The following is a 24,509-nucleotide window of genomic DNA, read 5'->3' as shown; positions in this document are numbered from 1 at the left end:
CCTTCAGTCTGCTTTTGTCACTCATTGCATAAAGAAATGAGACTTTATTGCCCAACACATCTTTGATACACATGCATGCTTCTATGATTTGCTGTAATATGATGCAGTGGGTGTATACATGAGACAGTGAAGTTTCTGCAGATTGTGTGAACAGGCCTCAGTTGTAAGCATTCTATCTGGTGTTTGGTAGTTTAAGCAGTTTAAACACCTGCTGCTAAGACTGCTGCTGTGCTTACTGTAGAGATTAGGCCCTAATACCCCAACAGCAAGAAAAGCAAGTGTTCAAATTAGGGCAAATGCAACTGTTTCTGTAGCTTGTTCAGTCTTGAAACTTGGCCTCAAGGTCTGATGGGGACACTGTTTCTGCAGCAGCAGCATTTGTTCTAGCTAATTGTACATATTTTCTCTAAATAGTGGTTCAAATAGGAACTGATTTCCAGATGGGAAGAAAGAAAGATAGATCCTCTGTGGCTTGACAGCTGTCTTTGTTGTAGGTGGTAAAGAGTAAAGAAGGCAGATGTTGCTGACCATTTTGCCCACTTGGTGTCACCAAGTGAAAGATTTTAATGTACTTCAGAGCGTATGTAGAAAGGAGGTAATGACATTAATAAACTAATTGCATGTGACCGTATGCTTATGCAGTGGGAATGGGAATCTAAAGCTTTCAGATCAGCTGTACAGCTCCAGGTGGAACATACACTGATGTTGCTTTTGAAAGGGACAAAACTTCCATCCTATACGAAGTTCTTAGGATGTGTGCCAGGAAAACAGCCCTTAAGCAAGGCTGACACAGCAGCTGTCAGTCAAAAATGTTCAGAAGTAGCAAGAGGTTAGGAATGACCTAGAAGCCATTTTGTACAGTTCATTTGCAGCCTTTGAAATAGCTGGTCAGATATCAAAGTTGAAAAAAATAAACGGAATGAATATGGCTCTGTCATGTAACTATTTTCACCTAATTTTAAGAGCTTTTGTATTAGGACTGGTTGACAGATGATGATTTTTAGCTGCTATAAGCAGCTAATAATATACATTGTAGTTAAAAATGTTTTTAAAGGCTTCAGAAGGAGCTTGTGGAGTCTGGTTTTGTTCTAAATGAGGTTCTGTGCACTATTTATGATAATTATAGCGTGGCCACGCTTTCTGTAAATGGGAACAAGTTTTTGGCTCAGTTGTTCAATGAGCCACAGATGGCTGAGTGCCAGCTCACAGCAATAAGGGAGATGCTGATGTTGTGTTGTTAATTCATTTGTGAGAAAGCATAATGATGACACGTGGTGCTGCTATCCACCAAGATGTGCTGTAACTGCTGCCCTGATGTGGAGGGGCTGCTCCAAGAGACCTCGCGTTGTTCGTGTCTTTCCTGCTGTACTGAGGTGGTGCCAAGGATGCCAGCTCAAAAATGCCCTCTGTGATGCGAATAATGGCTTTGTGGTAAGAAGACAGAAATCCTCACTCTTCAATGTTGGCACTGAACAAGATGAGAAGGGGCTGACCTGTAATCTCTGCCCAGGGAAGAGAGAACAACAGGAGGCTGAGTTTCAGTAACGTCGTGTTGGTTTCACCCCAGGTCCTTTCTAATGTTGCATGAGGAAGAAGTGGAATAAGAAAGCAAGCATGGTGTGGTGGGTGCCTTCAGGAGAGAAGTGAGTGTAGGGAGATGGCTGCCTTTCCAGCATGGTCATAAACTGCAAGCTTCACATTTCATGCCAGTGCTGGCTATCATTTCTTGATTAGTTATTGTAAGGCAATTTTATGTACATAAGCATTAAATTAAGCACTAGTGAAACCATGAATTACTGTAATTAATATATTTCAGCTATTAGCCAGTCCAAATAATGTGCTCTTTCATGGCTTGGTAGCTGCTGTTCTGCTTGAATCACTTCCAGCTGCCTGTATCCACCTAATGAGAAGGGAGGAAGTGATCTACTGCATATTTCAGAATAAAGATGGTTTTCGACTGTGAAGTTTCACTCTTTATCTCTTGAAGGTAGATAGAAGAGCAGTTAATTTTTAAACTCTTCTCTCCCTCATCTTTTTAAATCAGTGGAGGAGAGAGCAAGGCACTGCGAGAGGAATTGCTGTTTTCTAGCAGGGATGACTAAAATGATATTAGCGTCATGCAAGGAAAACTGAGGGGTTTGTTTACTTCCAACTGCTGCATTAACAAATGCTTTGCTACAATTCCTCAGCTGCCAGAGACTCTGAGCTACTTGGGAGGGAAAAGACTCCAAATGCCAATGAGATCCTTGGCCATCTTCACCCTTATCCAGAGCTCAGCTCAAGGTCAGGCCAGACAGGGCTCTGGGCGCCTGACGGAGCTGAGGGCACCCCTGTTCACTGCAGGGGGGTTGGACTTAAACCATTCCATGCATGTTCGTAGCACCTGATTGACTTCTAAGGAGCTAACAGGTGGAATTGGATGTAGAGCATGCAAAAATAATATGGTAAGAAAAGAGTAAGCTCCTGTGCTCTAATTCAGGAAGGCTGAGGAGAACACTGCAGACAGGAGTCCATGCAGTGAAGCCCAGGTGCGTCTCCATGATGGTGAATGTTGAGCTCCAGCTCAGCTGAAACCAATAAACACCTTTCAGCCTAACACCTGCACTGAGAAACCTGAGCAAATTACAAAGCAGTAAATAATTAATGGTGAGGAGATGGCATTCAAAATCCCCGCAGTTTTAATCAACTTCAAATGCTGTCATCTCCAATAATTCAGAGGGTTTCTTTGTCAGACACTTGTTCAGTTTTGCAATTAGTTAGATTTTTCATAATAGAGTTTTCACTTGTTAGGGCTTGTTGTAAATTAATTGCACAGCTATTCTCAATATGAGCCTCTGACTTTTTTTATGAGCTCCCTTTGGTTTTTTATCACCTTGTTTTCTGGGTGTTTGAGTGACCTTCTCACTTCTGCTTTTCCAGGTCCCTTTGGAGGATGATGAGCTCAGGTTTGCTCAGGTGAACTCTTATTCAACTCTAGCCCACAACAACAGCAGATGAAATGTTTTACGTCTCTTCTGCCTCCTTCAGATAACCTTGAGATGGTCTGCCAGCATTCCCATGAAGCTGTGTCATCTCCATGCTACAGAGGAAGAATTTGGGGATCATAGAGTGAAAGGGAAGAGCTTGGTAAGGTGTTGCTAACACACTTTTGCTTAAGTGTGTTAAATCAAGTATGTGTGCTACTTTCAGCTGTAGCAGCAAATAAATAAAATCTTTATGCTGAGTGCTCCTTGGAATGGGAAATATGCAGGGAACCTGCTGTGAAGATGATGAGAATTGTCTCAAAGCCAGATACAAACCTGCAGCTATGAGATGCCACGGTGATTTTAGAAAATAATGGAAAGCCTCTGAACCAAAGTTGGATTTAAAGTGTGTCCAGTCACCTTGCTAAGCCAGCCCGTGTGCTTCTGTAGCAGCACCTCTGCAGGGCTGCTCCATGTTTGCAGAAGGCAATGCAGAGCCTGTGTGTCAGTGCTGTGCTGTTTGCTAACCCAAACATCAAGGAAAAGGGTTTCAAAGCTGCTGCCTTTAAGCTTCAAAAAGGTCTTTGGAGATGACAGCAGCACTGTGTCACTTGGCAGCGTGTCAGCAGCTGAAGGGGAGGAAAAAGTTGGCTTTGGGGGCAGAGAGCAGCAGAAAATGGCAACAGCTACACCATAATTGGGGAACATCTGCCCTCCCCTTGGCACATCCAGAAGCACTGCTATGGGGAGTGAGCAGCAGGGGTCGGTTCACAGAGGGTATTATTGCAGAACTGCAAATAGAATTTCCCCCCTGCAACCTCTGACAATCTGGTCTTGAGGACAGCAGGTAGCTGTGAGGAGTGGCACAACCTGAGTTGGAGATTGGAAAACCTCATTAAAAGCCAGGAGGCTTTCAACAGGGCTTGAGCTTGGTGCTGCCACAGCTGGTGCTCGTTGGGGCCCCAGGTGAGGCTGTGCCCCTCCTCCTCGTTTTAAACACATGCCCCCATTTAATGCTCCTCAAAAACGGCAGCTTGAGCACAAGGCAGAGTTCTTCCTTTTTTCTTTAATGCAATTTAGTGCTCTATAAAAAAAGAAGTAGTACAATGTGTATTATCTAATCTGCCCTGCTGAGTGGTAGGATCAAGCAGCAAGATGGGCAGTGCTGGCAGCTTTGGCATTCAGGTGGAGCAGCAGCAGCACAGGTCAAACTTGGCAGAGGAAGAAGAGTTGGTGCCAATCTCTGTTGTGAAGACAAAATGCAGGTAGGAAAAATGGTGACTTCCCAGAGAATGTGGTGTCTGATTCTACCTTTTGGGTTTTCCTAGCAGTGAAGGAGGGAGGAGGAAGCATCAATGGGCTGCAGATGGTGTGTGAGATTGCAGGAGGAGCTCCTTGTGAGGGGCAGCTTAGGTTTTGGAAGGTTTGGTGGGCTGGGAGGGAGGGGGAATGGAACTGACGAGCTGGAAGGGCATGTGGGTTGAAATACAAGGCTCTTGAGCAGGGTCTGTTGTGATAGGACAAGGGGAAATGGTTTCTAACTAAGAGAGGAGATCTAGATTGGATTTAAGGAAGAAGTTGTTTACGATGAGGGTGATGAGGTGCTGCACAGGGTGGTGGTGGTGGTGCCCATCCCTGCAGACGCCCAGGGTCAGGCTGGAGGGGCTCTGAGCCCCTGGTGGAGCTGTGGGAGTCCCTGTGCACTGCAAGGAGTGGGACCAGATGGCCTGTGGGGGTCCCTTCCAATTCCAACCATTCTGTGAGAAGGTAATAAAGACTTCTGTACCCAGAAATACACAAAATATCTCATGTTCTGTTGTACCTGCTTCAGAAATACCCTTCAGAAACACTGGGACCTCGTTTTCTATCTGATATCACAGAGTGCTTGAATTCTGCATATAGTCATCAGAGAATTCTGCTTTAATCCCATTTATGTCAGCTGTGTTGAATGTGCTGATGCTGACGCCAGGCTCATGTTGGACGTGTGCAGTTTAATGTTTTAGTGGGAATGGGTGGACAGTTGGATTTGATGATTTTAATTACCTCAATGTGCAGGGAGCACAGCTCATGCCTTCCATCTCTCCCTTGGGAGTGCAGCTGGAAGCATGATGCTGTCTCTGGATGGCAGCAGGGCAGACCTTGAGGTGGAGCCCATGCTTTGCTGAGCATTGCAATGCTGTAAGCTATCCTGCTATTTTTCCTGGCTGAACACCCCCTGATTTTACAGTAGTTTTTACATGTTGTCTGGAAAATGCCTACCAGCCAGTTGGATTGGAGCATGCTTGCAAAAGCCCCTCTTGCTCTTTGTCCATCTTGAGCAAAAACCTGAACATAGCTGTCAGGTCTGCCTGGCAAATGGAGACAGGCAAAGGGCACAATGTGGAACAGAAAGCTGAAATGTTGCATTTTCACCTTCAGCTCTGTGAGAAGCAGTTTCCAGCCTGTGTGTTGGAGGGGAGCTCTGAGCTTGCAATGAAGCACAGCTTCCCCCAGAGTGCTTGGAAAATTACTTACCCTTTGTATTTGTAATTTAAGAAGCATCTGTGCGCAGTGGAGGAGGTGAAAAAGAAAAAAGTGAAGTTCTATTGGAAAGCTATGCGTGAAGGCAGCTCTAAGGTGGATGCCCTTTCATTTTGTGTTATTTTTTGCCTGTAATTCTCTGCACAGAGTTCAACAGGAGTTTGTTAGGGAAGAGCTGGATTAGCACATTCCTGAGCATGGTGCTCAGATGGGTTCTTTGCTGTTGCCTTATGTTTGATTTGTATAAAAACTGCAGGTCTTGCCAGGAGTAGAGGTGGCTGCAAAAGAGGAAAAGGGAGGCTCATTCCTGTGTTTTGCACCTGGATTTGTTTCTCAGTTTCATTAAGGCCCCCGTCCCTCCCTTATGTTGTGGTATTGCATATAGCCAGGCTGGGTCACTGCGTGTGTCCCAGCTATTGACACAGAGGTGCTGTGTTACGATGCTCTGAGGTCTCAGTGTGGCTCTGATTTCCACACAGAGGGAGCAACAGGGCTACTAGACAGCCATGCTTGCAACCCGTTGCTTGGCTAAATCCACCAAATGCAGCTTAGAAATGCCTTCCTGGGGGCTGCTGTGTAGACTCCACTGGTTTATTTTCTTCCCCTGGCATGGAGAAGACCTGGAAGCCACCGGGTGCTTCTCTCTGGGCTGCTGGAAGCGTGGATTTTTGGCTGAAGACCACACAGGGCAACTCCACAGGGTGGGGGAACCCTGCAGGAGGCTGCTGATGAGTAACAAAAGCAGTTTGTGTTTATTGCAAAGCAGAACAGTTTAATAACTTCCAGCAGAGATGGCTTTGCAGATGCTCAGCAGACATGAAATGAGAGATCTGGAGTGCCTGTCTTGTTACTGATAATCCCTATAAGGAGCAGAATGGCTTTTCTTAGGATGTCAGGAGTTGGTTTCTGAGCTTTGGTGCAGGAACAGCAACTCCAAGCCTGATGTGCTTCAGATGCATTTAGTGCTGGTGGAGCATGCCATGATCTTTGCCAAGGGCAATTGCTGTTTTCCACCTGAGCACTGCATCTCATGTGCTGCTGCAAGACCCAGAGTTGTCCCTTCCTAGTACAACTTGCTGGGGCTGTTTGTAAGCATCTCCTGCAGGAGATCCCTGCTCCTGGCCAAGACCTGTAGCATTACCACAACATGAGAGACCGAGTATTTTGGGTTGTAGTCTTAGCAGAATGGAAGTGTCGCAACTGGGAGGAATGTTTGCTCATTAGAATGCAGGAGATGATGGATGGCAATGGGAGGATGACCTGATTCATCCACCCCTGCTCACAGCTGATCCTTCCTGCTGCTCCATATCTGCCATGTGGGTCCTGCAGTGTTCTTATTGCTCCACTAAGGAAAGTGATTCCAGTGAGGGCTGTGCACCACTGGTGCTGCTCAGTGCTTTGTGTATCACCCAGGTGACCCTTAAGGGATAACACTTCATTACTTCTCCAGCTGCTGCTTTGTACATTTTCCCCTATCAGCTGAGCTCCAGCAGCTGTGCTACCTCCACAAGCAGCACTAAACACACTGCTGTGAGCTGCCAGTAAATAATGCAGCAGATTCCTCTCACCAGCACTTTTCCTCTTGCTAATAAGGAGAAAAATGTCGGACCCCAGGCACCGTGGCATTGCAGCTGCAATCTTTAACATAACCTCTTCCAGGAGCTGATGTTCCTTGTGATAACCACGGTATCACTGTAGCATTTGTTATGACTGAGCTGCAGCCCCCAAAATCCTAAATAATTGAATAGAATCATACAATATCCTAAGTTGGAAGGGACCCATAGGGATCATTGAGTCCAACTCCTGGCTCTGGGTTGGACCACCCAAAAATCATACCAAAAATCAGTGTTTCCCATTGGCTGCACTCTGCAGGTAGCTCACCAGACATGTGTGCCATGTGTAGAAACCTTGCACTGTCCTCAGAGAAGCATGTTTCATGCTCCCAAGCAGCATATTTTCCCGCTAATGTGTATGCACATCCTGCTGTACGCTCTTGAGGCCACAAAGTACCAATATAAGCAAAAAAAAACAACCCATACCCACCACCTCCTCTGCTTTAATTTCTATTGGGTTTCTCTCTGGAGTGCTTGGGAGGGAATAAAAGAAATGTATTACAAACTACTTTTTGCTGAGACAAAGAGCAGGGCTGCAGCAGAGAACCCCTTCTTTTGCAAGTGCCGGCAAATCCTCTGCTCAGTGCAGCACGCTGGAGAGGTTACAGGTTTGTTAGTTTTCATCATTCTGTGAGTACTGCTAATAAGGTCAATCAGTCTCCATGGCAATAGCAGCTGGAGGTGAGACAGTGCTGGTTAATGGGATGTGGGGGGTTTTGTTTTTTTGAGGGCACAAAAGCAGCCCATGCGTGAGCATCCTCCTCCTCCAGTGCTGAAATGAGGTGCACTGAACTGTAGGGAAGTGCTGGAACATCAGTGCTCAAATGCAATATCAATCCCAGTGAGTCACCCTGGAGTTGGGGTCTGTCCTGCCGTGATGCTGCTTCCACTCCGTTTTTCCTTTCCCCTGCTGTGGCTCTGTGTGGGCTCTGGGCATCTCCTCTGCAACCCACTGAGCAGAAGTGCCAAAGTGTTCCTGTGCTCCTTGGCATTCCCAGTGCTGCTTTGATGCTTTCCTCCTTCCCACTCTCAGGATGGGTGGCCGCCACCTCTCCAGCCCCCACGCCTGCCCTGCAGTCTCAGGTCCCCCACTGACATAATCTCTGTAAATGAATAATCAGCCTTATTGCTGAAGGAATGCATCTTCTTCCTATAGATGAGCTTCCTCCATGCTTGAGCAGAGCAGCCTGGTGCTGCTGGGAGTAGCTAACCAAGCCCCAGCACCAAGATATTATGGACATCACAATTTTAAGGTGAATGTTCCCTCCCCACCTTGATGACAAATGACCTCAATCAGCATTAACATTCTAATTTTCAGCTCTCGAGTCCTTATTTTTAGGTCTGCTTAAGAGCTGCTGGACAAAACAAACAGCCTTCTGTACTAGGGGAAGCACTGTATGTGGCTTTGCAGGCTAGACCTGGGATGCTGGGCATCAGCTGTAACAGAGGAGACCTCAACATTTTATTAAACATTGGCATTTATTTTGATTACAGATAGCTCCTTTATTTCAAACAGAACAGTTGATTCACTGCAAAGTGTTTTTCATGCCAGTTGAAAGAGTTAGCGTTAAAAAACAACCAGACAAACAAAAGGCTTAGGTACATGCAAATCATACAGAACTTTGCTATGTGTATTAAAACGAGCAGCAGAGCTTCTTCTAAGTTACGTACTTGGAGGAGAAACAACAACTGTCAGCATGAACCCCCCTGCAAAAGGCGTGCAGCTTCCTGGTGCAGCCATGGGAAATGAGGGACAACCAAAAAGTCTGAGTGCTTACAATGCTGTTTGCACTCAGAAAAGCAAAACTAGAGGTCACTGCTCCCAGGTGCAAAGCAATGCTGCAAAGCTGTGCAGGGGAAGGGCTGCAGGCAGAGGCAGGTGAGCTCCCTCTTGGGAAGGGAAGGTCTGTTTGGTCGGTGCAGTGTAAAGGAGGGGAAGTGTTTCCCACTCTCCCAGCTTCCCTTGGGTTTGGAATCATAGAATAAATCAGGTTGGAAAGACCTCTTAAGATCATCTAGTCCAACCATCAACCCATTGAATCACATGAAATTCTGGCTTAGAAGCCAAAGTGCGAATTGCTGTGCTCTGTTGGGAGCTGTTTTCCATCCAGAAATAAGAAGAATGTTACTAAAAAAAAAGAGTAAAATAAAAACAAGCCAAAAACCAAAATGGCATTGTACAAACAAAGCACTTCTGGGTCAGGAAGGATGTTGCCAAGTGATCTGAAAGCCTCTATGTGCTTTGGACCTTCAGCTGGCTGTATCCACCCAACCTGAATGGCAGTGATAGAGGGAAGAGCCCCAAGGTTTGTTCTTTTTCTTGTATAAACCTTCAGTATTGTGGTCTCCTTCGTCAGCAACAGCAATGAGCCTCACTTGAGCCCCGGTTTCAGACACTACATTTTGCTCCCCCAAACACACAGAGGGCTCTGGTGCAAGAATGGGAAGCTGTGAGGTCATCACAGCAGCTCAGCAGGTGAGCAATTGGATTTTAGGGCTGGGTGAGCACTGGGCAGGCAGCAGGGCCAGCCTAAGTAAGGCTGGACTCAGTAAGGCTGGGGAGCAGCACCCAGGTGATGAGCATACTGCGGTCCAACTCCATGCCAGCACAAGGAAAGCAAAGCTCTGCTGTGGGGCTGGAAGTGGGAACACCCTGCTTGGAGTGGTTCCCTTGGAGAGGGATCAGGCTTTGTGTTGATCTCACCAGGCACGGTATTCAGCAGCTCCTGAAGTTGGTATGGGAGAAGGTTGCAGTTCTGTGCAGTGCTTGTGGGTGAAGTCTGTCCATCTGTTGTGTGGGGGTGACCAGCTGGGATCCTGCTGGATCTGGTCACCTTCCTGCTCCCCTTTGTGCTTCTAAGGGCCTCATGTTCCAACACTTTGGTGATTTGTATTTGGAGAGGTTAAAAAGCACAGTGCTCTCATTTAAAAACACCCTTCTGGCTTTTCATAGAACCATTTGAGCTGGAAGGGACCCAGCAAGGTCATCTAGTCCAACTGCCCTGCGATGAACAGGGAATGAGATACAAGTATACAACACCATCCCATTTCTGCATGATGGGAGCAGCACTGATATTCATCACAGGGGAAGAAGGCAATGTGCTCCCAGAGCATCCCACTGCCTGCATTCACCCATGCCAGGACCTCTGATGAGGAGATCTTGGGTTTGTCACCCAAATGTACCCAACGTGGAGCCGATGTCACGTCTGCGGTGTCTCGGCGCCTTGCTCCTCCACTGTCCTGCCCTCTGCTTTGCCCAATGGGGTTTCATTGCAACTTTCACTCCGCAGGTCCTCCTGACTCTCAGCCAGGCCATCCTGGTTCTCCAAATCGCTGACCTGCCCTTCGCCAAACTCCAAAATGGTGGGCAGGTTGCCTTGCTTTGGGCATCTCCTTTTCAGGCTGACCAAGAAGGGTTGAGGCAAGGAAAAGATGTCCACGTTGTTCCCGAGGTCGATCCAGGTGACGCTGGGAAACTTCTTGGGGTCTTTCAGGGTTTCGGTGAGGTCCCGCAGGATGGCTTTGGTGAGCCGGTTGCCATTGAGGGACAACGTGGTGAGGTGAGGAAGGCCACACAATGCAGGTAGCAGCTGCAGCAGCATCTCATCTGTCAGCTCGGTGAAGCACAGCTCCACCGTGTCGATGTGCTCCGAGCTGTGCTGCAGGTACGACGTGACGCGCTCCAGGTCCTTCAGTGTCAGCGGGATGCCCGACAAGTCCACCGTGTTGTCTTGGGGCTTCCCCATCAGCACAGCTTTCAGACTGCATGGGAAGGAAACGAAAGAGGTGTGAATGTGGGGGGTGTTGTCTTGAGTGTGATTATGTGGTGGGACAACCGTGCTCTGTCAGGTCATGGCCAGCATTGGAGAGGGTCCAGAGGAGGGCCAGGGGATGATCAGGGGGCTGGAGCACCTCCCCTACGAAGACAGGCTGAGAGAACTGGGCTTGTTCAGCTTGGAAAAAAGAAGGCTGTGGGGTGACCTCATTGCAGCCTTTCAGAACCTAAAGGGGAAATGGTTTTAAGATGAGGGAGGGAAGATTTAGGTTGAATGTCAGGGGGAAGTTCTTTACTGTGAGAGGGGTGAGGTACTGGAACAGCTGCCCAGAGAGGCTGCGGATGCCCTGTCCCTGGAGGTGTTCAAGGCCAGGTTGGATGGGGCCCTGGGCAGCCTGGGCTGGTATGGAATGTGGAGGTTGGTGGCCCTGCGTGTGGTGGGGGGTTGGAGATTGATGGTCCTTGAGTTCCCATCCAACCCTGGCCATTCTGTGATTCTGTCCTGTGTGACTCCTACGATCGGGTGACTGCATGGTGGATGAGGGAAAGGCTTCTGATGTAGTCTACCTGGGCTTTGGTAAGGTCTGTGGCACTGCCTCCCCAGGCTCTCTCCTGGAGAAGCTGGCAGCTCAGGGCTTAGGCATGTATGCTCTGGGAGATGAGCACCATGGCCAAATCCATAGATAAATAAATGAGTGCTTCCAGTGGCCCTACAGAGACTCATTAGTCTGACTTCAATGAGCTGCACTGGTCAATTTGTCTCCCAAAGTGAATCAGAGAGCACATCTACAATCACAACCTGTCAGAGGAAGTTGGCACTGAGGGTTTTTTGCTGATGAATTATTCTGATTGAGTTAGGAGGAGGGAAGAGCCCTATGCATGCTAATAGCTGCTATCAGCCCGGTGCTGAGCCCCTGGTGCTCATCCAGTATGGTGTACAGGTAAAGGCTTTGCTCCATGCAAAGTTTTAGGGAAGGGACAGGGAGCACAGAAAGCCATTTGTGTTCAGGGAATACCCCAGAGGAAAGAACTAAGTTTCTTTTTCATTCATGGCTCCCTGATCCCTTTACAGGCTCACACGGAACGATATGAGTTTTCTGCTCTAATAGAAAGGCACCTGCCTGTTGTGCTGGATGCAAAAGGACTGAATTTCACCTAAAAGTGGCTGTGAAATGTGAAGGGCTCCTTTAGGAAATAATTTTTCTCCTTTCTTCGTGGCCCAGAAACTTCCCAGCTGCTGTGTGTGTGAGTGGAGGGACCAGGAGATACATTGCAGGCATCCAGAGAGCACAGCAATCTTCCCAGGAAACGCGTGGATGGCACCAATCCAAATGGCAGCTGCACAAATTGATTTCCTGGCCTTACAACATAGGATTGTGCAGCAGTCAGCCAATTCTTTTTTCATTTAGCCATCATTAAGATGAGCATTTGACTAATCCTAGGTGCCTGGGGGACTGGGAAGTGACCATCCACCAGGATCTTGGACTGTCACCAGCTCCTGCAAGCTACAAATAAGAAAAGCAAAGACTTGGTGCTGAAATAATGTTATTTATTTCCACCAGGAGGGTCTTCCCAAAGCCCTGCTGCTCTTCAAGCCAGAGCCAAGCCATCAGGCCCTGTCCTGCTCTTTCCATGACAGGGGTGAGACTGGGTGAGCTCCGAGGTCTCTTACCACCCCAACCACTCTGTGACCTCAGTGGAAGCCATGGGACATTTGCACAAAGGCAGAAAGCTGGGCTGCCTGGCAGAACCATCACATGCATCCACCTATCATGAGGTAGGATAAGAAAGGTCGTGTCTGGCAGCAGCAGGTAAGGTTCACTCCGTAATGGGAATCTTAAGAACAGAAACTGGGAGGGAAGGGATATATCATGCATGGTCAGCTAGGACACAGAGCGATGGATGAGCCAACAGCTGCTCAAGAGAACCCAACACAGCTGGAGCAGAGGGAATGCCATCTTCTGCATGTGGCATCAGGAGCAAGGAAACCAGAGCCAACACGTGCTAAGGTTTGTGTGTTACATATTTAATGTGCGGTTTTGCTTCTCCAGCTTGGACAAAATCCAAGAGGGTTCTCCAGCTTATGTCTTACTAGCTTTAGTTGACATGAAGTGAAGCCTTAGCATGCAGTGCTGCTGCTGCCAGGTCCCACACAGTAGGATTTTGGGGTTAAAACCCAATATCCTTACATGGGTTAAGCCAGTGAAAACCATAAGCACAGCTGGCTGCAATTCTCTGCATTGCCTCAGGCATCCTGGCTGCGATCTGAGGAGCACAGCCCAACCTGATGGACGAGCCACCCTTGTGCTGGGAGCTGAGGGGGCTGTGCTTCCTCACAGACAGAAACCCCAGCCTGTAGTCACCCTCAGCAGGCTCTGAGGTTTGCTCACAGGCAGGCAAGACTGACTGGAAACAGGCTTTCTCCTTTAGCAAATCTTGGATCATTAAGCACGAGAGTGTGGCTCGTGGTACGACCCGTTGGGGTGAGGGCACAGTGGGGATTGGGGCTGGGGAAGAGGAAATGACTAACAGGAGCTGCTCCCACCCTTCATCATTATCTGTGCGTTTCAACTGCCAGTTTGCCCTGGGGAAAATTATTCACTGAGTGGCCAGATGATTTTTATATGTTTCATGTATTTTTAAAAATTATTATTAATTTTGATGCAAGACTGCCATTAGCACGCTCCCATCTGAGCTGCTTATCCTCCAAAGGAGCATGCATCTGCTACACCCCACTATGATGCTTTTTTGGGAGAGGGGTGTGCCTCAGGCAAACAGCTCGCCCAGCCTCAGCACCAAAGGAAATGTTGGTCAATTAATTGATGCCAATCCCTCCACCTGCAGTGCTGGTCCCCCGCTGCCCTGCCTTAGGGATGTGTTTGAAATCTCTTCTGGCATTTTTTTATTTTGGGGTGGGCAACAATAGGAATCAAATGGCTGAAATAATGTATTTATTGTTTGGAAAACAATAATTGCATTCATTTGCTGGCAGATGCTTAAGCTGAGAAAGCCAAAGCGCTCTCATCTTATAGCCTGGGAGCTCAAAGCTGGATATACCAGGAGCTCATATTGACTACAGCATGTAAAGTCCCTGTGAATGAGTGGTAACTCCTTAAAAGCACAGCAAAAAGAGCATGGCAAGCATGGAGCTTTGCTTTATCCAGTGCGGAGCAATGCTGCCTGCCTTGGTGTGACATTGTCCTATTGATGTATGCATGCAATCCCTGGCACAAAGCAGGAGCTCCCTAGGGATCTCTTTCCATCAAGAAGGATCCGGTGGATCCCCACACAAATGGATTGCCATGCACTAACAGCCCGTTCATCCTGAAGACTTGCAGCCCGTAGAGAGAAATTCTCTGCAGCCCATTTTGGAGCAGCCCTGCACTGGGATTGCTAGCTGCCTTGTATCTGCCTACGTCCCCCTTGTCCCTCAGGAAACGAGCAAACCAACAACAAACATGATTAATAAAAATAGCTCTGGAGGCTGTGAACTGTCTCACGGCAATGAGTGGGGTATGATGTTAACAAACAGCTGTAAAAACTTCTATCCCTGCCATAAAAACTTGCCACAGAATGACCCCAAATCTCTACAGGAAGATCTCAGCATTATGTAAATCCCTGTGAGTTACAGTGGAGGATCACTTACACCCAGTTGGTTTCATCCTCTCGCTTTATGTGGATATTCCATAGGGAAAGACACAGCTTTCTTCCCAGATAGAAACTGTATATGGGGCTTTGACCCCTATGATGAGAGGGTTGGGCATAAAACCATGCCCTAGAGCCCTGATAATGCTTTGTTCCCCCATGCAAAGCAGGATGCTGGTTTCTACTGAAAAAGCTTTCTCTGACAGCTGGTTTGTGTGCAGCACCAGATCAGCTCACAAAACGTTCCCATGGACAAGAATGTTGATGTTTAGATCAAAGAGAAACTAGAAGAAAGGGCTTCCCTTGTCATTTAAATTCATGACATTTCCCCAAAGCATGACTGAGGACACGCAACGCCAACATGTCTCATAATAAAGTGTAATTGGAGAACTTAACCACTTCTTGGAGGGCAAAGGAATCAAGAAACAAGAGGCAGCCCCAGAGAGTGAAGAACTGCAGTAAGAAATGGAGATGATGTCACCAGTGAGCAAGTTTTCTCCAGAAATGCCAGCAAAAATTACTGAACATGAGATGACATCAGCCTTGAAAACATGCCTCATATTTTGGGCATTTACCTTTTCCAATTTTTCCTCATAATAATAAGTTGTTAAAACACCCAGAGCTACCACAGCCTTCATCAGCATTCCTCAACTCTTTGCTGTAATGGTTCAGCAGTTGGGTTTGTGCTTTGCTTATTGCCATGGAAAGGGTTAGGGATTATGAATGGTGCAGTCTGATGTCTGGCTTTCACAGCCTTTGCAAATGAATAGCTGGGAAAGATTTCACTCCTGTCCTTAGAGAGATTTGGGGTAAAGAGGATTTTTAAATATAAAAATACATAACGTTAAAACTCCTTTAGAGCTTACCAATAAACACTTAAAATATTCCTAAGTCTCTACTATTAAGAAGGAAAGTACCAGTGGGGATTAATTTGTTTAGTCTCTTCTCTCTCAGTGAACTTTTTGCTGAGGTTTGCAGTTTTCACACTATAATGTGCCAACATCCCTGCTGTCAGCATCCTTCCCCTGTTACTGGAATTACAGATCCATCCTCAGCTGAGCACTGTGAGCTGTGGGGAAAGGTAGGGCACAACACCCAGCCTGCAGCTCTTCAGCTGTGGGTTTCACTCCTCATTTTACCCCTGATGTGTGACATCAAAATGATTTTTCTTTTCCATTTATAAAGCATTCTGGCTGCTGAGAACCATCTGTAAGACAGACATCACAAGACAGCCCTAAATTCTATTGCAGTGGCAGCACTGAAGACTGAACACCAGGTTATTTCTCTGCTCTGGTTCTGCATTTTTCAAGCATGTCATTAGGAGCACAGCTGCAAGGTATTCTGCAATTCTCTCCCAGATTTCCTCTTGCAGCAAGCAGGATGCCCAGCTCTGCATGCAGCACACCTCCCCTGCGTGCCCAAGAGCAGGGCTGCTCCAGGAATAGCTCTTTGTTTTCCTTTCCAAACCCAACTGAATTTTCTTTGGCTCCTCACCAAGCTATGCAGGCCTGTTCCTCTCCTATTGCAAGCTCAAAGCTCACTAAATGTATGGGATAGTTGATGGGAAGAGTAGTTTCTGGGCACCCAAAGGCATCCCTTGCACCTGAGAGAGCTGACAAGGGTCTCAGCTTCATCCACAATGCATTAGTGGATAGGCTGTTGGCATCATAGAATATTTTGAGTTGGAAATGACCTGTTAAGGATCATCAGAGGAACCTTGAGCAATAAATCCTTCCCATCACAGTGAGATCAGTTGAGAATCTCTGGTTCACGTTTCATTACTGAAGATGGACATTGCCCTGTGCCCATATAATCTCTCTGTGGATATACTACATTCTAAAAGCTCACGATAGAAGCAATGAGAAAAAGTCATTTTCACCCAAGGATGAGCATTGACCCTCTCTGCTTCAGCTCCTGCATCACTCGATGGAAAGCCATCCACTAGAGAGCAGTGTCACCCAGCCCGTGGTGCCTACAAGCAACACGTCACATTTACAGCTGGCTCTAAATGCACCTAAGCATCCAAATATTCAAAACAACGTGTGCATGGAAGAAAGAACCTGGTATTTTGAGTGCAGTGTCTCTTTAGGGAGGAACAGCATTCAGATGAAGAGAACAAAAGAAGCAACAACTCTTCATTTGGGGCTAACGTCTCCCCACATGCCTCCAATTCCAGGAACCTGAGGAAAACCCTTCTGAGTCCAACTCCCAGAGCTCACACCCAGGCTGCTGGGGAAGCAACTGCATCTGGGGGATCTTTGGTGACCTACAGGCACTGATAGAGGTACACAGCAGCAGCCCCCAGCACAGGTGGGTGGGTTAAACCAAGCCAAAGGTCTGGGATGGACCAAAATTGGATGGTTGGACTTGGTGGTCTGAATTATTCTGACCTTAATGGAAAGAGCACCCACTGCTTCCCATGGCTGTGCCATCAGAAAACCACTCCTTCCCTGCACAGAGATCACTGCTGTACCCGTGGCACTGCATCACCCTGATGTTTAGCCAAAAAAAAAAAAAAAACAATTAAACCTCTAGAAGCAATGAGACTGAGAAAACGAAGCACTGTTAGCCAAAGAAGCAACTTGATAAATATCTCCAGCAGGGATAATTAAGCAGAAGAACAGCTTTCATTTGCACATTGCACAGCCAGCTCCTCATCATGGTCCGGAGCTGAGGTTGGATCTGAGTGGAAAGCAATCATTCTCTAAGCAAAAAAACACCATTTATGTGTTACACAAAAAGGGATTTTTCCCAACTTGTTTTTAATTTCCTGCCAAACAAAATTCTAAAAATAAGCATTTGGCATCAAAACACTTTGCTGTAATTACAGCCCTATTTAACTTCTCGCAGAAAAATGTAAATATTTCACTGTTGGAATACTCCTTTTTTTCTTCCCTCATTCTCCCCAAAATGAAATGTATTTACAGCCTTCCTTCTATGCTACATTTTGCACTCAACAAACCTGCATTTTCCTATAGAGAAAATGTGCTGGAGTATTTCCAACCAAATCTACTCCAGCGTAATAAGAAACTGCAGCTGACGCCCCATTAATAACAGGCATTTGAAGGAAAGGCAATTTGCACCAGTGCCAACAGAAAACCAATCAAGAATTTAAAAGAAAACAACATGTTGGGTTTGTTGCTTCTGTAAATGACCTCCTAAAAGAGAATTTGACCAGAATTTGAATTTCTTCAAGCTCGCATTAAACAACAGGAATATTTTCTTTAAATTCTAGCATAGAAGAAGCTGAGAAGGCCCTTGGAAAGGGAATTTTACAATTGAGTGTATTAAATTAAAAACAAATCCAAGTCCTGATTGGGTTTACATGAGCAGTTCCCCAGAACAGAGTAGGGAGCTTGGTGAGGAGCCAGTGCGATCGGAATAGAAGACCTTTGAATTGGGTTCCAGTCCTTAGCGTCTAAAGGGAAGAGGCCACAGGAAAGGAAATCATCAGAAAATTGATCATAAAAGCACACTGTTTGCTGCTAATGTTTTAAAAACAGATCCGAAATAGTGAATTGAAAGGCAGAGGGAAGGAAAAGGAAAGGAATAGGGAGGGTGAGAGAAAGGCAGGGGCTGGGATGGATGGGACAGCAGAGGCTGATGGTCCACATGTGGATGGAAGGGGCTGGTGCTAATTATCATCATCTGTTCCTGCCTGGGAAAGGTTCCACAAAAGCACAGAGAAAATAACACATAGAAAACTAAACAGGATTTCATTGGAAGTTGGATGTTCACCCTTCGTGGAACTTATTTGCCCTTCCTGCTCCTTACATTCCACCAGCATGAGGGGGAGGCAAACAAGGTTGATGTTTGGGGCTGGGGATGGAGAGAAGCTTCAGCTCTGCTCCTCCAGCTCAGTTTTCTCACCAGAATCCAGCTCAAGGAATCCAAAAAAATCCCCTCTCCCAACTGCTCTTCCTGCAAATAGGGAGCGATCAGCCGCTAGAGTGTATGCCTGGGGATTCACTTTCCCTAAACTGTTTATTTTGTTGGAGCACAGATCACATTTGGAAGAGTTCAAGCAGGCAGGGGTCCCCCATTGCCTCTACTGTGCTGATGAGAGCCAGAGCACGAGCAGCAGCCTGGCTCCCAGGGCTCTGCTCCTCGCTGGGGCTGACGCCTTTGATCTTTTACAATAAGGGTATTGAAGCACTGGAGATTGCCCAGGGAGGTGGTGGATCCCCACCCACAGTCAGGCTGGAAGGACTCTGAACTGTGGGTGTCCCTGTGCATTGCTAGGAGTGGGACTAGATGGCTTCTGGGGGGTCCCTTCCAACTCAAACCATTCCAACCATTAAGGTTGGTGAAAACTTCCAAGATCATCTAGTCCAACCATCCACCCATCCCACCATGCCCACGAAACAGAGTTATGGAACCATTAAAGTTGGAAAGGAGCTGTGGCACCGGGACCTCCATGGTGAGAAAGGCTCCATCACAAGAGTAACTTGCAGCCAAGCAAAGAGGAGGTGGGCAAATGGAGGAAACCAAGGTGAACCCTCTTGACCCAGCCTCTGGCCTTGCTGTTTTCCTTTTAACAGACCCTTTCCATGAGCCTGGGGTGCAGCCACTTCTGGGGACACAAAGCCAAATGGAAGGAAAGAGGCAACGAGGAGCATATTTAATCAAGCCCAAAGAAAATACGCTCTTCCAGCAGAGCTGCATTTCTTTTGGCAGACCACTGCCCCACTAATGGTGGGGATTTCAGCCTTCATCTCCCTTAAGAAGATGAAAACAGAGCTAATATCAGCAGGGACGTGAGCTGCCAAGAATTCCTTTCAGCTGGGCACAGCAGAGGTAACACGATACGCTGTTCTGTTCCGTGCTGCAAAGCTCACACAGCCCCTCCTGGGCTGCACATTGTGCTGGACAAGCAGGAAAACCACAAAAACTTTCCCCCATTTTCCCTCCCTGCCTGTTCAACATCCTTGCTTTTCTGACACAAGACAGGCCCTGCTATCAGCTGTATCAAATTTTGAAAAAGAACAACAACCAACCATGAGCAGGCTGCCCTCTGCCATTCAGCTTCCCAACTGCAAACATTTTGCCCTTTCTTTCTGTTTTCTGTACCCATTGGTGATGACATTTCACATGCTCTGAGCCAGCTGTTGGATCAGTGCTGGAGAGATCAGCACAAACCTTCCCAAGGTAACTTATCTATATTGCATGAACACATATACATATATTCTATTTACCAGCCTTCAGGATGATGAGCTGCATTTTAACACCCAGCGTCCCAAATGACCAAAAAGCTGATGAAAGCAGGAGCAGCTCAGTGATGTGTTGGCACGATAATGCAAAAGCCAAACCACACAGTTTGGCACTGAGGTGCTGGCAGCCCCTTTCTGGGATGCAGAAGCCCCATCTGCACTGGGTTGAGCACTGCCAGGATGGATATTTGGCCACCCCAGATGGGCACATGGCATAAGGGGCTTTTTTTCCCCCCTATTTTTTCCACTTACTGGCACAGTCAGACAAGGGAACACACTACATTTAATTACAAAGTATTTGACTTGAAGGAGACAAGTCCCAGTGTATGGGTCACTGCAGGGTGAGCTGGGATCTCATCGTTACGCTTTCATCACTCCCAGCATTATTTAAAGCATTATTCTCATACAAATTGTGCAGCAGCAAACCCAAAAAGCTGAGCAGAAGCACAGCCTTAAGCCCAGAGCTCATGTGATGCATGAGCTCACTCAGCACCTCCATTTACTAACAGTGCACAGTGTGAAAGGGCTTTAAAACACCAACTCAATGCTCTATCAAAGCTTCATCATAAAGCTTGATCCTCTTAATTGGGGATCATAGCCAGGGGCTGCCCAGGAGCAGGCTGCATTGGGCACTTCTTGCAATGGAAAGGAATAGGGCAGCAGCTGCTTGGGACAAGGCAGCCCATCACGAGGTGCTTGGAGGGCTTCCAAGGAGGGGAGGAAGTGTGTGGGGGGAGTTAATTATCTCAGCAGCCAGTTCCTCATTTAATAACAATTCCTTCTAGTTGCTTTCCTGAGTTTTGAGGGTGGATTCAGACGATGTACTGAAAGCAAATCTAATTTCCACTCCCTCCAGACACAGAGGAAGTGGAGGAGTAATTATAAATAACAAAAATCACACTTTTAATAGTCAAAGCCTTTTCTAATCAGGCACGGAACCAGGAAACACACTCAAAGAGCAATGGACCTCAGTGGGGCTGCTGGTCCTCCTCCCTCCTCACCCACCCAGGAGGAAAAAGGAAAGGACCAGAGCACAGCTCCAGCTCCCTTCAAGCCAATTATCACCTACAGATGTTCCCTCCAAGGGGAGGAAAGCCCTGGTGCTATAAATCACCTCCTTCCACCTTCACTGCCAGGAAAGATTTCTTCTCTGTTAGGAGATTTTCTACCACTTCTGGCTGTCAGTTCATTTGTTCAAACCACGAAGAGCTAAGGCAATTCAAGCATTTGTCAAAATCAGTATTCAATGGTGGAAAAAAAATAAATGGTGCTGCACCATTTGGGTTAATTGTTTTAAATTCTGGAGCATCCCAGTAGGCTTGCATAGGGCAACACACAGGGAAAGGGCTCAGTTTACAGCGATTGAATGGAAAACACAAAGCCCCTTCCAACACTACATCTCACACGCACCCGGATGGCGTTTCAATATGCATGCATAATTTACTGTTTAGCTCCAACAGGCTTAAAAATTAGGTCTGTGTGGCAGTGGGAGCAGCCCCAGTGAGCTGTGATGTGTTGCTGCAGGGCTGTGCGAGTGAGCGGAACACGAGGCAGAAATTGGAATCAATGGAAATCCTCATTGCTATGCATGGAATAATGACCACGTGTTTGTAAGTGCCACGCTCTGCAAATGAGGAATCCTGAATGCTGCATAGAGAAGCACTCAAATGCTGGGAGATGCTGACCCAAGGGCATTGAGCCCCACTGCAAGGCAGGGCTCTGGCTGCTCCGTGCAATGGGACACGTGGACACAAATCCCAGCCAAAATCAGAGCTGGCTGTCACCCTGCAAAACATCCCTACCAGGAGCTATTTCAGACAGCAGAAAGCCCTTCAAAGAGGCACTTGCTGTCCATAAGCAAAGGGATGCTGTCCATAGCAGCGGCTTAGGCAAATTCCCTATTTCTGATACCAATTCAACTGATACCAATTCAAATTAGTGCCCAGCTTAGAGTAAATGTTCATGGGTTGGATGAATGCAGACCTCACATATCACACAGCCTCTTTCTCCAGCTGCCATGCCCGAGTGCTGCATAACCCTGCTTGCCCACGTTGTTCTTCCCCCAGATTTGGCTGAAAGTTTGCATATTCACAGCCATCTCACACCAATACCTATTGGCATTCCCACTTTCTGAGGTCCTGAAAGAGTCCCAGGGCAGCCACAGTACTTTCTGATGGACACTGTGCTCCCTGCCCATGGCCAGGAGAGCTCTGCAAGCAGAATCTCCTCAGCTTCCAGAAGGCATTTCTGTATGTGTAGTGTTGGGATTTGGCCTGTTCAACCACTGCTCCATCTGCCCCAGATCCCATCAGTCCAAATATCTTGAATATGCAAAACCCCAGCACATTCATACTATGAACACCAACAGCATAGGAGCTGGGATGAACCTTTCTTTGGACACCTCAACCCAATTCCAATGCACGGTTTCGCATGCAGAGGGGCACAGCATCCCTTGCCCCCACTAGGGCTCACGTTTTGTCCCAGCAAACTGCAGCATCAAAGGCAACATCACACCCTTCAGAGCTGTGCTAGGCCATGAACAACCTGCTGGGCTGCAACAAACAGCTCGATGGAGCAGCTGGCCTCTGCCAGATGATATAAACTTATAAGCATCTGGGAAATTACAGTACTTCCATCTCTGTTGCACAAAATGAGCCCCAGGATGAGCAGTGCTGGCTGGGAAAGCTGAGGGCAGTGACCCGGAGCAGTCCCTCCCACCAGATGCTGCTGCAGGAACAATTCATTTCCACCCTACAATTGCATATCTGGTGGCCAGATAACTCCCAGTGGGAACAAATGAAGGAATGGGGAACTTGCCACCTGCTGATCCTCTCCACTGGGATCTTTCTGGGATGTGCTGATACCCCAAGAATCACAGACTCAGAATCATTCAGGTTGGAAAAGGCCTCTCAGATCCCCAAGTTTAACCCCACCCCACCATCTCCCTGACCACGTCCCTCAATGCCACATCTTAACACCTCCAAAACTTCCTTCTGTTTGTTTCTAGTTTGCAGCTTGCTCATGTCAAATCTTCGATGCAACAACAGCACAACTTGACCCCTCTAGTTGGGTCTAATGTCCTTTTGCAATGTACTATGGAAGGTGGGGGGGAGACAGGCAGGTTGATCTGGTCTATCTAAGCCTTGCAAAATCGAGAGCCACAGGTAAAACTTGTAAAACAGGTGAATTCTGCCTTCTTTTATAATTATGAAAACATTCTTTGTTTCAAAGAGATCATTAAAAAGTCCTTCAAGTGTTCCTAGTTTGCTGCCTACTGCAGGTATCTGCCCATCAAACACCCAAAAGGTCTAAACAGAACACATTTAGTGCTGCTTTCCAGCAGAAGAACTTCAAAATGCCACGGGAGCTGAAGAGCAGAAAGGTCACAGAGGTGGAAAAGCTTAAAAAAAGAAATCCTTCAAATGCCAGCTGGCTTTCCTCCTCCTTCCCTACAGGGCAGGCACAGCACTGGCTGAGCCATGCAGCTCTGCTGCTGCTTCCTCTGGAGGAACAGTGGCTTATCGCCATTCCTCAGTGCTGCTGCTCTTACAGCCAGGGCAAGGAGTGATGAGAGAGGTCATGAACAGGGCTGAGCAGAGTGCTTTGAGCTGAGAGCTTTGCCTGAGAGCAGTGCTCTAGGAGAAAAGCTGAGTGGTGAAAGCTCAGCATGCAGCCACTTGGAAGACCAAGCACCCCAGGGGATCCTGCATGTCCTCCCCTTGTCTCCCACTCTCCCAAAGCTATCACTCCCATCCATGTCACACCAGGTATTCCCATCAAATGAAGCCATCCTGCTGCTCCTAGATTACCACATCTGCAAAACCCAGGGGACATGACATGATGTGAGACTCTTCCAGTGGCTATTTGGTTTTCCTTTGCTGTCTTGGCCAGGTTTGAGAGCCAAAGCACAGCAACACACAGATTAAATCTTGATTTCCTACCCTCTTAGTACAACCAATGGCAAAAATACGGTATGATGAAGTCAGGCAGACTCTCCTGTACTTTTAGGGCAATTAACAGGAAAAAAAAACAAAAACAAAAAACACACCATAGTAAATAAGCACAGTATTTCTAATGCTCCAGGATGCACATGGGGACGAGCTTCACTCTGCCCCAGCTCCCATTATAATATCACACACAGCAGCCAGCACTCAGCTTCTGCCTGGAAACGAATTGCTTCTGTCTGCAGACAGCCTTGGAAATCACCTGCACCGACTGCAAAGCAATCTGCAACACAGCCCAGCAGCAGAGCACTGTGCAACCTCCCAGCATGGATTTTCTCCACATGTTGGACTACACAGTCCCCACTCCACCTCCTCTCACCGATGGATGGAGGCTGGAGGTTCTGAAGGAACCATTTGTTGCAAGAGCTTTAACTTCTGCCATTGCTTGCCTCCAGACTCCCAGCACTACTGAAGATTTGCATCCACAAACATTTGGTTGCTCTCTGTTTACAAAAGGAAGGGCACATTTTTCATGCACCAGGGCTTCTCCTTGTCAAAACTGTTGATTTCTTTTTTTCCCTCTTGAATTGCTTCACAAGGGCTTTGTATAGAAACATGAGCAGACACTGCAGCAAGCATGAGCAATGGGCAGCCAGCATTCCTCTGGAACAGAAATGTTTTGTGCTCTTGATGAAATCAGGAGTGGGATTTGAAAAGGCCTCTAAGATCATCCAGTCCAACCATCCACTCATCCCCATTGAATAGAAACAGAAACATTAAGGTTGGTAAAAGACCTCCAAAATGATCCAGTCCAACCACCAATCCACTCACCGTCATGC

The 24,509-nt window shown here is 47.2% G+C and overlaps 1 protein-coding gene across 1 annotated transcript in view; it reads right to left on the bottom strand.

Annotated features, from left to right (window-relative positions):
* Positions 1 to 8,556: 8,556 nt before the first annotated feature.
* The window catches only part of LRRC75A (leucine rich repeat containing 75A), a 47,212-nt gene continuing 31,259 nt past the window's right edge, over positions 8,557 to 24,509 (bottom strand). Inside the window, exon 4 of the mRNA XM_042879552.1 lies at positions 8,557 to 10,858. Coding sequence (XP_042735486.1) covers positions 10,297 to 10,858 — 562 coding nt within the window. The 3' untranslated portion in view covers positions 8,557 to 10,296. The remainder of the gene's footprint in view (positions 10,859 to 24,509) is intronic.

This window comes from Lagopus leucura, unplaced genomic scaffold, assembly GCF_019238085.1.
Source record: "Lagopus leucura isolate 7727_CA_CO unplaced genomic scaffold, USGS_WTPT01 Super-Scaffold_100024, whole genome shotgun sequence".
Lineage (NCBI taxonomy): Eukaryota > Metazoa > Chordata > Aves > Galliformes > Phasianidae > Lagopus > Lagopus leucura.
Note: the sequence above shows the minus strand (reverse complement) of the source record. Positions and strands in the feature narration are given on the sequence as shown.